Here is a 14,246-nt window from a genome sequence, read left to right as displayed (position 1 = left end):
TCACAAGCAGGCAGAGAGGCGGGGGGGGGGGGGGAGCAGGCTCCCTGCTGAGCAGAGAGCCCAATGTGGGGCTTGATCCCAGGACCCCGGGATCATGACCTGAGCCGAAGGCAGAGGCTTTAACCCATTGAGCCACACAGGTGCCCCTCTATGCTACTTCTTTATCCATGTATCTATTGATGGACATTTGGGCTGCTTCCATACCTTGGCTATTGTAGATCATGCTGCAATAGACAATAGGTATGGGTGTATCTTTTCAAATTAGTGTTCTTGTATTCTTCTGGTAAATACCTGGTAGTAGAATTACTGGATCATATGGTATTTCAGTTCTTAAATTTCTGAGGAACCTCCCCTCTGTCTTCCACAGTGGCCACGCCTGTTTGCCTTCCCATCACCAACAATGCACAGGGTTTCTTTTTCTCCACATCCTTGCCAACACTTGTTTCTTGAGTTGTTTTTTTTTTTTTTTTTAAGTTGTTCTGACAGGTGTGAGGTGATAACTCATTGTGGTTTTGATGTGCATTTCCGCAGTGAGTGATATGGAGCATCTTTTCATGTGTCTGTTGAGCATCTGTATGTCTTCTTTGGAAAATTATCTGTTTATGTCCTCTGCCCATTTTTTAATTGGATTATTTGGTTTTTTGGTGTTGAATTGTATGAGTTCTTTTTTTTTTTTTAAGATTTTATTTATTTATTTGACAGACAGAGGTCACAACTAGGCAGAGATGCAGGCAGAGAGAGAGGAGGAAGCAGGCTGTCCACAGAGCAGAGAGCCTGATGCGGGACTTGATCCCAGGACCGCGGAATCATGACCTGAGCCGAAGGCAGAGGCTTTAACCCACTGAGCCACCCAGGTGCCTCTGTATGAGTTCTTTATGTAGTTTGGATAGTAACCTCTTTCTGGATGCATCATTTGCAGATATCTTCTCCCATTTAATAGCCACCCAGGTGTCCGAGCTTTTTATTTTGATGTAATCCCTGTAGTTTATTTTTGCTTTGTTTCTCTCGCCAAAGAACATGTATTTAGAAGAATGTTTCTATGGCTGATGTCAAAAGATTACTGCCTGTGTTTTCTTCTAGGAATTTTGTTTGTTTATTCATTCACCTGTTGATGAACAACTGGGCTGCTTTTTAGTTTTGAGCTGTTGTATGTCAAGCTGCTACGAACATGTGTACAAGTGTTTGTATGGATACATTCAGAATTAAATTTATTAAGATTTCATGCAACCTTTCATCCTTTTTTCCTTCTGTTTTTACTGCAGAAAGTTATTGGATGGTACAGATTCCGGCGAAACACACAGCAGCAGATGTCGTACCGAGAGCAGGTTATCCATAAGCAGCTCACCCGCATCCTCGGGGTGCCCGACCTCGTGTTCCTTCTCTTCAGCTTCATCTCCACCGCCAACAATTCCACTCATGCTTTAGAATACGTTCTCTTTAGACCAAATCGAAGGTAAAGAAAGCGTTCCCACCAGCCTCAAATAAATAGTAAAGATGTTGGTACATATAATTGGGATTTATAACTTTGAAAATGTGCATTTTGTAGCATCTTTAAAGAAAAGCTTTTATAATTCCCATTCAGCTAGTTTTCTTTGTTTGAGAGAAGGTGTTTTCCTGTCAGCTGTATAAATTAAAATGTTTTGAACCAAGAAGCATTAGTGAGATATGTTAATTGTGCATAAATTCTTACAGGAATACACAGCTGGAAATCATCATTTGCTTCTCCATGATCCATTATGTAGATACACGGTTTTACTGTTCTGGAAGTCTGTAATTTTAAAACCAATTTCAAAGACAAAATTGTCAAATTGATCCACCTACTGGTTAATGAAGGTTTTGCATTGTGAACTTGTGAAAGCAAAAAAAAAAAAAAAAAAAAAATCATACGATTATGATGTCTGTCAATAAGAGAAAGGTTTCCTTCTGGAAGTTCACTTGTAGATTATATTACATCAACATCAACGGAAATAAATTCTTAACTAGCCATCTGCAAGGTTTCATTAATCAGTCAATCAGCAGGTATTTCCTGAGCTCTTAAAACCACCTCAGCACTCTGCCCATTGCTGTGGGACATGACCTCTGTTCTCAAGGAGTTTACCGTCGAGTTTCTACTCACTCAGGCGTCCTTGGTCATCTGTGCAAGTAGCTGCCCCATGAAGCCTGTTAATTCAGCAGCGCAGAGACCCAGAGTTCAGGAAGAGCAACGCCTTTAACATGGTCTCTCTGGATCCTCCCGCAGGTATAATCAGAGGATAAGCCTTGCCATCCCCAATCTAGGCAACACTAGCCAGCAGGAATATAAAGTGTCTTCAGTGCCAAACACTTCTCAGAGTTACGCCAAAGTTATCAAAGAACATGGGTGAGTTGAAAGTACAATGAAAATGTCTTCCTGTCTTTTGTGAGGAGTGCTTAACAGGTTTATGGAGACATGTAAAATCAATTTTGATGTGATGGAAACTGAGAAACGCAGTCAGGTCATCCTCTAGATCACCACCACCGAATATCAGAATTTTGTGCTGATCAAAAAGATCATTTGTTTTTACCTGTAATTTTTTTAAACATTTGCTACAAAAAAAATTTTTTTTTTTATGTAAAAGTTTGGACAGAGTATGTATATTTCTGAGGTTCCAAAGCTAAATGTGGCCAACAAAAAATATATAGCTTTTTATTATTTTTCAAGTTGTCTTGGTAACATGGGTTCTTTTTTTTCCCTTTCTGTAATTCTAGTAGCGTGGGCATTGTTGCTCAGACGGTCACTTGGAGTTGCAGCATTTATGTAATAAATGAAGGTGCAAATGATAGGAAAATGCCTTTAGGGTCCATAGCAATTAAAATAATTTTGTGACCTCTTTTTCCTGTCTTCCAGTACTGACTTTTTTGACAAGGACGGAGTCATGAAGGACATCAGGGCGATTTATCAGGTTTATAATGCACTTCAGGAGAAAGTGCAGGTAACCAAGTTATTCACTAGTTTTTGTCTTATTTCTAATGCCCAATGCTTTTATTTCTACTTTAATTTTTAATAATCTCCCAACTGACGAATGAATCATGGTCCAAAAGTCAGAATGTACCTTCCCAAAATAATCTCAGATGTGCAAGGTAGTTACTCATACTGGCCTACAAAAGGCTGTCTCATGATTGGCCCGAAGTAGAGTCTGAAGTCTAGCATTTCTGTTACTATTCTGAATGCGCGTGCCCCTTTGATAACCATGTTTACTTTCGGGAAATCTCTTCCGAGTTTAGAGGATTGCTAAGACCCCAGCTGTCTCCATCAGTATGCTCGAAGTTGAGACGCATCAGAGGGCACCCGTAATTGGTACAGCTCTGCCCCTTTGCTCTGGGTCACTCGCTTTGCCCCCAGCTACCTCATTGAGTGGGAGGATTGCGCTGGAGCCTCTTCATTCCTAGTCATTCATGCAACAAATATTTATGGAAACGTCTCCTACCAGCCACTTACTGAGCTAGGTGCTCCCAGTGCTTTCCCACGATCTTTTCATCATCCCCAGTGTGTTCTTAGGAGTCATTTACCCTAAACCCTAAGAACAAAAGAGGCTTTGAGAACAAGAAGAAGGGTGGCAGGCCGGATAGAAGCTCTCCCAGGCCCAGAGAGAGCCTAGCTTTGAGGAAGAAGCCGCAGGGAACAGAGAAGGGAATGTAGGCAGCTGCTGAAAAAGAAGAAAGCAGAGGGGTCGGCCTGGGGCTGAAGAGGAAAGCCCACAACAGGCAGTTTCCAGCGCTGGCGCTCCACAGTCGGGTCACGGCCCGCCTAGCAGTGAAACAGGCTCACTGGTGACTGGCCTACTTTCCAGCAGTTTCTGGGATTTTTGCTATGGAAGGAACATGCAGTGAAAAACAGCTTTTTGTCCTAAATTCATGACCATGCTCTTTTCAGGCCATCCGCACTATCTAGCCGACTTCAAAGTGCATTCGCTGTTGTGCATTCGCTGCTGAGTGACTAAGGCCTGCTCTGCAAACCCGGTCTCGCATAGAGAGCCCTGATCCCGATGGTCAGAGGGCAGGCTGTAGCCTCACTCGCTGTCTTTATTTAGATTCTCGACTTTGAAACATACTTTCTTTCCCACTCCCCCAGTTATAAATATTTTCTGTTAAGTAAGTCTCTTTGTGACATCTGATTTTTGTTTGTTGGTTATAAATTAAAGTTGAAAGCATCCCATTCCTGTCTTATCTTTTGTTCGTCCTTTGTATGCTAGACTGGTATCAAAATCCTTCTTTCAGTTTAATAAAAAAGAATCATTGACTTCAAGAATTCACAGGCTAAATAGCTAATCATCATAACAAAATTAAGAAAAACAAGTCAGTGAACCGCAATACTGGTCCCCTGGACCTTCGTGATCTTGTTCTGCCTCACATGTCTGCTTTTTGACTCAGTAAAGCATCTGGTCTCTTCCTACGGTTGCAGTCCGGGCTATCTTCATGGATTGCCTTGTGCTCGGATTGAAACTGATTGATCCTGTTGTCATTTTTCCCTCAGGCAGTGTGTGCAGATGTAGAAAAGAGTGAGCGAGTTGTTGAATCTTGTCAGGCAGAAGTGAACAAATTAAGAAGACAAATCACTCAGAGGAAAAATGAAAAGGAGCAAGAAAGAAGTGAGTTTTCCTATTAATTTCACCATTCGGTGTCAGGGAAATGTCTTTTTCAAACATCAAACCATAGGATGAATCACGGGACTCCTTCTACAGTCCTCAAGCCCCCCGGGAGGCGTTAGTGAAGGAGCATTCTTGTACTTCCAGAACAGACGACTGTTTTTCATGCCACCCTTTCAAGTTATCTTTTTTTTTTTTTTTTTTTTTTTTAAGATTTTTATTTATTTGACAGAGACACAGGGAGAGAGGGAACACAAGCAGGGGTAGAGGGAGGGGGAGAAGCAGGCTCCTCGCCGAGCAGGAGCCGGATACGGGACTCGATCCCCAGACACTGGGATCATGACTTGAGCTGAAAGCCAACGCTTAACAACTGAGCCACGCAGGTGCCCCACCCCCTTCAACTACTTTAAACTAGAAAAGAAAAGAAGATTAACTGTAGAAGCGCCTCCGCGGAAGCAAGTTAGAGTAAATCCCGAGAAGCGGTTGGTGCAGACGTGTCTGAGTGGACTACTATGATCTCTACCTCAGCTGGGATGTTTCTCACTGAGTTAACCCCCTGCGAACCTAGAGTATGGGGACCGCATCCTGTGTTCCTCACATAGCCACATAAAGGAGCTACCTAATATTCTTATCACTTCACATTTGCTTCATAGTCACAGTCACAACAAAGGCTTTAAATGTCTGGTTTTTGGTAGCTGTAGATGAATGGATACAAATGAGCTAAGGAACCAGCTGGTTGAATGAGGAGGAGGCCCGGGAATCTATTGATTCTAGCATGAGAATAGACTTGTTTACTGTAATACTACCAGATTTAACGTTTGTACATTAAATTTATAACCTTTCCTAATTGAAAAAGAATACTTGCAAACCAATTAAAATGTCATTTCTATTTCTGGGTACATGATATCTGATTCATTTTTTAAAAATATTTTATTTATTTGACAGAGAGAGAGCGATCACAGGCAGAGAGGCAAGCAGCCAGAGAGGGGGAAGCAGGCTCTCCACTGAGCAGAGAGCCGGATGCAGGGCTCGATACCAGGACCCTGAGACCATGACCCTGAGCTGAAGGCAGAGGCTTAACCCACTGAGCCACCCAGGCAGCCCTGACTTTTAGTGTTATATTTTTTGAGAAACAATCAAATGCACACAGGGATTGATGTATAAGAATATTAATCACAACTTTATGATTCTAAAATCTGAGAAACAACTTACTGGGGTTGTTGAATAACTAGCAGTAGAATAGTTGAATAAATTATGATGTATCCATATGGTGGAATATCGTCCCATTGAAGCGAATTTTTAGCGACGTGGGATATTGCCTAGTATATAATCTTTTTTTTTTTAAAGATTTTATTTATTTATTTGACAGAGATTAGAAGTAGGCAGAGAGGCAGGCAGAGGGAGAAGAAGGGAAGCAAGCTCCCTGCTGAGCAGAGAGCCCGATGCGGGCTCGATCCCAGGGCCCTAGGATAATGACTTGAGCCGAAGGCAGAGGTTTTAACCCACTGAGCCACCCAGGAGCCCCCCTAGTATATAATCTTAAGTGAAAACAGTAGGATATAAAATGGTATAAACATATGATCTCAGCTGTGTTTTTTTAATTTAATTTTTACTTACTTTTAATTTTTATTTTATTTTTATAAAAATTTATAAATATTTATATTTATAATTTTAATTATAATTATATATTTTATATTTATTTTTTTAATTTTTTATTATTTTTTTAACATTTTATTTATGTATTTGACAGAGATAAGTAGGCACGCGCGCACGCACACACACACACGGCTGGATAATAAAACTGGAATTTAGAAAAGGGGGCAGGGGCCGACATCTAAAGTTTCTATCTTTTAACCCCAAATCTTGTGCTGTTTTCCAAAAGTCTGATGGTGTTATCTGGGTGATAGAATTATGGGTGATTTTATTTTCCTTGTTCTTTTCTAAATTTTATACCAGTATTTTTCAAGGCAAGGGACTCATCAATATGAGTCCAGATACGCTCTGGATTATTCCAGAACATGCCTGAAAATACGTTGTATCAGGAGCCTGGCTGGCTCAGTTAGTGGAGAGCAGCTCTTGATCTCGGGGTTGTGAGTTTGAGGCCCACATGGAGTGTAGAGCTTATGTCTAAAAAAACCAAACAAACAAACAAAAAAGGTGCTGTATTTAGGGTCCAGAACCTGGAAAACTGGCCTCCTAACACAGGGCTTTTAAACTTTAAAGGAGAAAACATTGTTTAAAAAAAGAAAAGAAAAGAAAATGGTGTATTATGTGTATGTTGTGTCCCATCGTTGGGAAGAAATAGGCTTTTGAGGTGCCTGGGTGGCTCAGTGGCTTAGGCCTCTGCCTTTGGCTTGGGTCATGATCTCCGGGTCCTGGGATTGAATCCCGCATCAGGCTCTCTGCTCAGCGGGGAGCCTGCTTCCCTCTCCCTTTCTGCCTGCCTCTCTGCCTACTTGTGATCTCTGTCAGATAAATAAATAAAATCTTTTTAAAAGGGGGGGGGGGCTTTTGCGGGGCACCTGGGTGGCTCAGTTCTAAAGCGTCTGCCTTCAGCTCAGGTCATGATCCCAGGGTCCCAGGATTGAGCCCTGCATTGGGCTCCCTGCCCAGCGGGAGGCCTGCTTCTCCCACCCCACTCCCCCTGCTTGTGTTCCCTCTCTCACTGTGTCTTTCTCTGTCAAATAAGTAGATAAAAATCTTAAAAAAAGAAAAAAAGAAATATGGTTTTGTGATGCAAGGCCTGTCAAAGCAGAAACTCACACTGAGATGAGTGCCAGGGGTGGTAAGGACTGTGCATTTCATCTTTCCATCCCCACAGTCTGAGAGCAGGGTGAGCAGAGGGGAGGGAAGCAGCGCAGGACCTACAGTTAAAACACCTGCTCTGCATATCCGGGGCCCACTGCTAGCCACTCCTTTAGTGAAGTCACTTCCCCTTTCTGAACTCTGGCTTCTTTGCCTCATAATTTGGAAGCAGTGATATTTGTGATTATGACAGTAACACTTCGGGTTTTCTGAGGCTTAAATCGATCGATGTGTAGCAACTGGATTTATAAATTGCGAAGTACTGTGCAAGTTTAAGATAATTGTCAGTTTCACTTCTTTGTTGCCATTTTCCAGAACATTCAGGTTGACCGTTTGATGCCCTGAGTGCAAAGCTTTGAAACTAGAGGAAATGTTACAATTTTCTTTCTGTTTTCGTCCAGGATTGCAGCAGGCGATGATCCACAGACAGGTGCCATCTGAAAGTCTGGGGCCGGCATTCAGCCCTCGGATGCCCTACTCTGGGCTTGCGGCCGAAGGTAGAAGTCCACTTGGAGACGCAGAGGCCTCTGATCCTCCTCCCCCGTATTCCGATTTTCACCCAAACAATCAAGAAAGTACTTTGAGCCATTCGCGCATGGAAACCAGTGTCTTTATGCCTCGACCTCAAGCCGTGGGTTCTTCCAGTTATGCTTCCACCAGTGCTGGACTGAAGTGTCCCGGAAGTGGCACAGACCTTCCTCCTTCCCAAAGAGCAGCTGCAGACAGCGCTGAGGAATCAGATGACAGTGATTATGAAAATCTGATTGACCCAACAGAACCCTCTAATAGTGAATGCTCCCATTCGCGGGATTCTCGACCCCTGACACATCCCGACGGGGGCTCCAGGAACACTCAGACCTCCCAGATTTAGCTAAACAAAGAAACTCTCCACTTAGCACTGTTTTTCTTAATGGCTTATTGAGAGAGTTTTTTGAGGACTTAATGGGGGGGGGACTGCGTTCTCAGACCCCTGGCCACCCCACAGGCGGGTCCTCGAGCACAGAGCTGGTAGGGGCCTCACATCGCCGGTTCTTACCTACAGACCCAGTGTGCAGATTTCATGACAGAATCATTGAGATAATCAAATTGTCCTAATTCTGGTGCGATTCATGGATGTACTGGTAAATTTAGGCAAAGTGAAACTTATCAACATAGTTTCTGTTCTTTAAGATAAATTGGAAATTAGAGACTAAGCACAATTAGTCTATAAATATTCTATAAATCAAAAACTTACCTCTTGCACTATCATGCCTTGAAATTTACTTTTTTCAAAGGGAAGCGAGTTTAGCAGCAGCCTTCAAAGAACCTTCTTTCTATGATGAGCCAAATTCATCTTTGCCAGAAAGAAATTTTGATAATTCCAAGAAGCCTGATTGGAACAAATCGGATATACCTTCTCTTGTCTGCATGACTTTGTGAGATCAAAAGAGAGGGCTTTGTTTCAACTTTTTTCTACTAGCCTGATATATATTGTCACTTAAAATGGTTGCCTTTAAAAAAAAAATGTAGAAATACTAATTACCAGTAAGTAATCATCCAAATAAGTATGTCATAAAATAAATTACTTATTTTTCTTTCGGGGAATTACAGTGACTGCTATGTTGCACTAGCCACGTTTATGGTCTCTGTTCTGGAGTCTTAAAGATGAAGGACACACAGCAGTGGGTACATCAGAAAGGAGTTACACTCCAGACCTGAGTTTTATGATGAACAGATTCCAGACACAGTGGATTTAGCCAAGTTCGTACATAAGGGATATAATTCATTTAGCTTTTTTGACAAATCCTAGTGTTAGTTTTATTTGTGGAGGAAAAGACATTTAATAAACTGTTTGGGAATCTTGGTGAATAAAGATTCATTTTAAATCCAAATAACCATACTTATTTTTTTTTAATTGCTATTTGGAGGATAGTTGTGGAATGTGTAGAGACTTTCTGTTGGGATGCACTTATATTTTTATTTAATTAGTGCTTGTTTTCTAGTTTTGCCCAGAATGTGTGAAACCACTAAAGACATTCGTGAGCACATGAGGCTCCTGGTTTGGAAATGACAAGACTGATGAGGTCAGCCCATGAAGTTAATGCTTTGGGAAATAACTGCCTTTCCTTTGAACTACCTAAAACCTAGGAGCATAAGGAAGGTGTCCAAGAGACTTCAAATCCAGGTTCTGAAAAAGTTTCATTTTATTGGAGAGAAATTTATTCCCTGAGCTTTAGTTCCAATATGAAATTACCCAGTGTAGACTGAAACATGAAATACTAAAACTGCCGTTCTTCAGAGAACCACACTGTGGGGTCTGTGTTTTCCTGTTCTCATGGTTTTGTTGGCCATACACCACTGCCATTGGATTTGAAACGTTGCAGACCACTTTATCTGCAAATGTGTTGCGGTTTTTATCAGCTCCCTTCTAGCGGCTTCAGCGCCAGTGTGAATTTATTTTATTTTATTTTATTTTTTTGTTTTAAGTGCCATTGCCATCTTCTCTGTTCAGATTTTGACATTCAGGAAAATATCTTTATTTTTATGCCATACTGAAACCTACAATGTATAGCTGACAAAGCAGTTCAATGTGACAATAAAAACTTATTTAATCATGGTACCTTTGTCTTCCTGTGTGTCTGCGCCCCAGAAAGGTCTCGCCTCGGTGTTCTCTTTCAGGCTGCTCTCAGGGGACTTAATACAGTTGTAAAGGTCAGAAAACTCATCTGCACACAGTTTTGGTAAGGCTGCTTTCGGGGGAGATCCAAGAACACAATTTACTAAAATGTTTCTGTTGATTTCAAGGAGCGTGTGTTGAGTGTCAAGAGAGAGGAGCACCAGTTGAGTACAACACTGAGTTTAGGAAGTCCCCAAAGGCACCTTTCGAGGAAGAGCTGATGTTGTTTAAAGAGACCCCTCAGACTGAGTCAGCATAACCATCTGGAGTTTATAGAACTTCGTGCTGTTTGAGTGTCTGAGGGGTGACAGAACCGCCTTGGGAGGACATCATGTTGGCTAACAAGTGCCTTCTGGATTCCGTGGGAGCCGTTCCTGGTGAGTGAGGCATCTCTTCCAAGATCTAGGTGATAGTCTGTTTTCAGGGGGATTTTAAAATGTGGGATTCTCGGGGCGCCTGGGTGGCTCAATGGGTTAAAGCCTCTGCCTTCAGCTCAGGTCATGATCCCAGCGTCCTGGGATCGAGCCCCACATTGGGCTCTCTGCTCAGCAGGGGGCCTGCTTTCCCGCCCCCCCCCAACCCTGCCTGCCTCTCTGCCTACTTGTGATCTCAGTCTGTCAAGTAAATAAAATCTTAAAAAAAAAAAAAAAGTGGGATTCTACTCTATCTTTTCCACCTATTGAGAGAAAAGAAGACTGGATTCTTAGAAGTCTGGAGATACTTAATTACATGTTATAATTGGCTTTCCTGGAGAAGAAAACACAAGTACGGAAATCTCCCCAAACATTCAGACCCTAAGGATATAGGTTTTAAAATTCCAGACCAAGGGGAGCAGTGACAATAACTGCTTTAATAAAAAGATTTCAATGTACTGTCTTGTGAGTCGTCTCTTAAGGAGGTGGAGCCTGGGGAATGTAAAATAAAAACACAGTAGGAAGAAAGAACGGTTATTAGCTGTGTTCTGGGTCTGCTTTGCCTTGAGCGTCCGGCCTTGAGTGTCCGTTTCATTTCAGTTACTAAAAGATCGTCCTTCTACAAGGTTCTGCATCCTTCTTTCCACAGCAAACCGTAATTCTGCCAGACGGGGAGACCAAAAGGGAAATTGTTTCTGCAAGTGTGGTGCTAATAAGTAACGGAAAATGTTTACTTTCCAACTTAATGGCAAACAGATTTGGAAAAGTTCTGGGATTTCACTTAAATTGCCTTCCTTTTTACAGTGATTTTTGTGATGTCCTGAATAAAGCAGGAGAGTCTGGACCTGGGGCACATCCAAACTGGGTTACTCTGAGGTTACTCTGACCCCTGGAGAGGGAGGAAGGGGCACCCCCTCTCTAGCAGTGAGGCCTCAGAACATCAACAGGGAGACGTGTCCTCAAATGCCAGGTGCCATGCATGGTCCAGAATGTACACCAAGAAGTGGCTTTCTGTGTGTGCTCAGATTTAGCTAAAGGACGTGCACCGTAGCCTTTGCCTTAACAGCAAAAAACTGAGAGTTAATCCTCCTGATAGTGGGATGGTTAGATGCAGTACACCGACAGAAACAGTCTGCAGCCATGGGGCGCCTGGGTGGCTCAGTGGGTTAAGCCTCTGCCTTCGGCTCAGGTCATGATCCCAGGGTCCTGCGATCGAGCCCCACATCAGGTTCTCTGCTCAGCAGGGAGCCTGCTTCCCCTTCTCTCTCTGCCTGCCTACTGTGATCTCTCTCTCTCTGTCAAATAAATAAATAAAATCTTTAAAAAAAAAAGTCTGCAGCCAATAAAAATACTGAGATGGGAATCAAAAAGATGTCTTGCTGTGGAAAGATGGGTTTTATGTACATGAAGAAAGCCAGGTTTCCAAGTAGTATGTAAGTCATGGTCTAATTCTTATGGGGGAGAGAGAGGTAAACTGCTCTTGATAGAAAACAACCTGGAAAGATCTTCACCCAAGTATCAACAGTGTTGTCTCGAGGTCAGGGCAATGCAGGCGATTTTTTCCCCCACCATTGTTTGTATTTTCTAGTATTTCTGCAATAAGTATTTGTATGACAAGAGACTTAGAAATGATGGGTTGCTGGTTACACGATTTATTTCATGCACAGCACCCAAGAGGTGATCTGGTAAATGCTCTTGGTCCCCGGGTCTCTTGGCCACCGCACTGCAGTGTTTTAGACTTGCAGGCAATATAGCCAGCCTCATGGGTGCTGCTAACTTCCCTGCATTCAACTTTTATTTCGTTTCCAGATGAAATCACGTACTTACATTTTGTTTTGCATTGGCGCGGACTTTTTCCCCTAATGCTACTAGAGTCAATTCTACTTTCCTTCCTTTGGAATCCATTTCCTAAATTTCCAAGAAGCACATAAGAAAGGCCTTCTGAGTTTGGGAGTGATTCAAAACTGAAGCAATTATTTATATTTCTCTAAGGCAACTGTGCTTCCCACAAAATTGATTTTGGGGTGTTAAACTGTAAGAGTGATTTCCTAAATCTTTTTTTTTTTTTTTTTTTAAGATTTATTTATTTATTTGACAGAGATCACAAGTAGGCAGAGAAGTAGGCGGGGGAGGGGGGAAGCAGGCTCTCTGCTGAGCAGAGAGCCCAATGCGGGGCTCGATCCCAGGACCCTGAGATCATGACCTGAGCCGAAGGCAGAGGCTTAACCCACTGAGCCACCCAGGTGCCCTGATTTCCTTCATCTTGCGGAGAAGTAGGTTCACGTGTCCTGCTGGCTACTACTCTTCAGTTTCGTATCCTTCCTGCTCCAGGAAGCTTACCGTGTGTTCAGTATTAGGAGGTGTAGACCCTTGATGGTCCATCCCACATACAAACAGGTCTGGGAGGTGTTTGATTCTGAAGTAAATAGACGCTTGCCTGATGCCTTTGCTGTGGCCTTCCAGTTGTGAGCACCGCTCGGTAGAGCTCGTGGCCACTAGTCGTTAGTCTTGACTGGTTAGAAAACAGATGTAGTTTAGGGGCACCTGGGTGGCTCAGTCAGTTAGGTGTCTGACTTCAGCTTGGGTTGCAGTCTCGGGGTCCGAGACTCTGTCCCATCTCAGGGACAGAGCCCTGCACTGAGCTCCCTGCTCAGCATGGAGTCTGCTGTTCCCTCTCCCTCTGCCTCCTGTCCATGCGTGAATGCTCTCTCTCTCTCTCAAGTAAATATATAAAATCTTGAAAAAGAAATATATGTGGTTTAGCTGTACTAAAAGGTGGGCCATCCAAAAGACCTTTTAGACAGTTTCAGGGTGTGATGTGTGGGAGGAATTTGGAGATCTTACCTAAGCATTCTTGAGAAACACAGTCCAAGGCAGGCAGCTGGCACACGTGAGACTTACGCAACTTAAATCCTGAAAACTTTCTCCATCTTCTCAATCTGTCACATCCTACTCATCATTGAAGGCCCAGATCAAATGTCCCCTCCCTGAGGAAACCTGTCTCACCTGGGAGGCCTGTGCGACCTGAGGACTTGTTGTGACACCTGTCGGGTGCCTGGCCCGTATGGGACAGAGCACTCAGCACGGCACACAGAGTTCCGGCTCGTATGGAACTCCCCCGTAGGACGCGAAGCCCTCAAGGGCAGGAAATTCTGAGTCATCTCAGAACTCTTGGCACCAGCACAATCCTGGCACAGAGCGGGTACCAGGAAATACCTGTTGCTTGACTCTTGAATGAAAATAGGGGGACCCAAATCAAACCGCCCCGGAGATGTACTTGTTTCTGAAGAAAAGGCGGTAAGATGCAGATGGTCATCTGAGGAAGTCGCTTGGATAAATCTTCACTTGTTAAATCTTACTCCTTTAAGCACGTGTCCTGAAAACACCCTTAAGAGTTTCCATTCAAGACCAACTTCCTGGGGCACCTGGGTGGCTCAGTCTGTTGGGTGGCTGCCATGGGCTCGGGTCATGATCTCAGGGTCCTGGGATGGAGCCCCACGTTCTCTGCTCAGCGGGGAGCCTGCCTCTCTCTCTCTCCCTCAGCCCCTCCCCCTTGTTCTCTCTCTCTGTCAAATAAAAAAAGGGATAAAATGCCTTTGTAGACTGAAAAGCGCCATAGAAGTTGTTATCTTACAGTGGGCCGGACCTCATTTTAACATCTTCCTAGGAAAGGTGCTTTAAGAAGCCAGGATCACCTCTGAAGACAGTGGCAGGCAGTCCCTGGAGAGACAGAAGGGCCTGGAAAGCAGTCTCGTGAGTATCCTTTCT

General features: G+C 43.3%; 1 protein-coding gene across 1 annotated transcript in view; it reads left to right on the top strand.

Annotated features, from left to right (window-relative positions):
* The window catches only part of ABRAXAS2 (abraxas 2, BRISC complex subunit), a 28,558-nt gene extending 18,553 nt beyond the window's left edge, over positions 1 to 10,005 (top strand). Inside the window, exons 5-9 of the mRNA XM_059172896.1 lie at positions 1,263 to 1,453; positions 2,240 to 2,359; positions 2,867 to 2,951; positions 4,493 to 4,607; positions 7,811 to 10,005. Coding sequence (XP_059028879.1) covers positions 1,263 to 1,453; positions 2,240 to 2,359; positions 2,867 to 2,951; positions 4,493 to 4,607; positions 7,811 to 8,280 — 981 coding nt within the window. The 3' untranslated portion in view covers positions 8,281 to 10,005. The remainder of the gene's footprint in view (positions 1 to 1,262; positions 1,454 to 2,239; positions 2,360 to 2,866; positions 2,952 to 4,492; positions 4,608 to 7,810) is intronic.
* The last annotated feature ends 4,241 nt before the right edge of the window (positions 10,006 to 14,246 follow it).

The sequence above is a fragment of the Mustela lutreola genome, chromosome 4 (genome assembly GCF_030435805.1).
Source record: "Mustela lutreola isolate mMusLut2 chromosome 4, mMusLut2.pri, whole genome shotgun sequence".
NCBI classification, from domain to species: domain Eukaryota; kingdom Metazoa; phylum Chordata; class Mammalia; order Carnivora; family Mustelidae; genus Mustela; species Mustela lutreola.
This window is presented reverse-complemented; position numbering and strand designations above follow the sequence as displayed.